This window comes from Pygoscelis adeliae, unplaced genomic scaffold, assembly GCF_000699105.1.
Source record: "Pygoscelis adeliae isolate BGI_AS28 unplaced genomic scaffold, ASM69910v1 Scaffold116, whole genome shotgun sequence".
Taxonomy (NCBI): domain Eukaryota; kingdom Metazoa; phylum Chordata; class Aves; order Sphenisciformes; family Spheniscidae; genus Pygoscelis; species Pygoscelis adeliae.
This window is the reverse complement of record NW_008825080.1, coordinates 2,846,709-2,848,239: the sequence shown is the minus strand read 5'-3', so window position 1 is coordinate 2,848,239 and position 1,531 is coordinate 2,846,709. Positions and strand designations below refer to the sequence as shown.

Below are 1,531 nucleotides of genomic sequence, written 5' to 3'. Positions count from 1 at the left end.
GGGTTTTTTTTTTAATTTTTTTTTAGGGGGGGGGGGGGGGTAGATCTTCCCCTGCGCCCAGCGACATCTCGGCTGGCCGATCTTGACCCCCCGCTGCGGTACGTTCCCATCGGAGTAAGGAGGCAGGATCGAGCCCTGGCTGGATTAGCACCAGAATCAATTGGTATTGAGTTGCTGGAGAAGTCACATTGGTTATTCACGAGAGACTCATCCCAACCAAAACTCTCCAGCTAAAAAAGGGGAGTTGCTTGGACTAATGTTCTTGGCTTGACTCCACAAATAACAGGGATACTAGTAAAAAAAAAAAGAAGGGCAAAAAAACCCCCAACAAAACCCACTTCATCCGGTTTAAGGACAGTGTACTTTCCTCTGAAATGCTTGCGGGAGAGAAGGCACCTATAACTTTTCCAGCTTTTCCGATTTTTAAAACTCGGTAGGGACCTCCTACTCTGTGTGCCCTTGTATTTTATGTACTTTGCTCACTTTTTTTGGAGCTCTGCTGAGTTATTTTGGGGAAGGAAAGACATTTGTTAGTAGAAGCAGCAAAACGTGGAGATTTCGAAAGACTTCGCTAACAGCAAATGTTCCCAATTCGTGCAGATTGCAAAATGGGCTGGGACTGAAACTCTGTGCGGCACTAAAACAATGCTGCTGTGCAGCCGCGGTGAGGAGGAGAGGGCAGGGGGAGGAGGAAGGAATTTGCAAGCGCGATTTTCTTTTTATTCCCTTTTAAATGCACATCCTTTTCAAGCCTCTGTCACGTGCCGGCAGTGCTCCTTCTGCTCTACATATGGAATAAATACCTCCGAGAACTGCCTCGTCCTGTTTTGATCGGGTCTTTTTTTCTGGTTTTTTTTTCGGTTTTTGGTTTTGGTTTTTTTTTAAACTGCGCTCCCAAATGGGCCGGAGTAGCCGCGGGTTATGAAATGGGACAAATAAAAGTCAACAGTCTAGTAAAAGTCACTGCAAGGCGCACGTGTTGGGTCTGGGTCACCGGTGACGGCCACTGATCCGGCTGGGTGTCTCCCCCTGCCCCCCCGCAGCTGGGAACTGCTGGCTCCGGCAGGCGCGGAACGGCCGCTGCCAGGTCCTCTACAAAACCGACCTCAGCAAGGAGGAGTGCTGCAAGACCGGCCGCCTGACAACTTCGTGGACGGAAGAGGACGTCAACGACAACACGCTTTTTAAGTGGATGATTTTTAATGGGGGAGCCCCAAACTGCATCCCGTGCAAAGGTGAGGGGGGTGCTGGCGAGCTGCTCCTTGCTGAGGAGCGGTTCCGGCAGGGACTGGGCTGGGGGAGGAGGAGCGGGGAAGGGGCTGGAGGGGGGGCGGCGGGGGCCTCCCGCTTCCTTTCTCGGTGGGGCTTTGAGGGGCGTCTCGTGCCAGCCGCGGGGTCAGTGAGGGGACCCCCATTTCTGCTCGGCCGCCGTGCATATCGCGGAGAGGAGCGGAGCGACCTCCTCTCCCCCCTGCCCTCACTGGCGGGGGGGATTTCCCTGGAGCCGGGGTTCCTTGGGGGGGGGGGAGGG

General features: G+C 54.0%; 1 protein-coding gene across 1 annotated transcript in view; it reads left to right on the top strand.

The window, feature by feature from the left end:
• The window catches only part of FST (follistatin), a 6,357-nt gene that overhangs the window by 977 nt on the left and 3,849 nt on the right, over positions 1 to 1,531 (top strand). Inside the window, exon 2 of the mRNA XM_009326941.1 lies at positions 1,044 to 1,235. Within this exon, the coding sequence (XP_009325216.1) occupies positions 1,044 to 1,235 (192 nt within the window). The remainder of the gene's footprint in view (positions 1 to 1,043; positions 1,236 to 1,531) is intronic.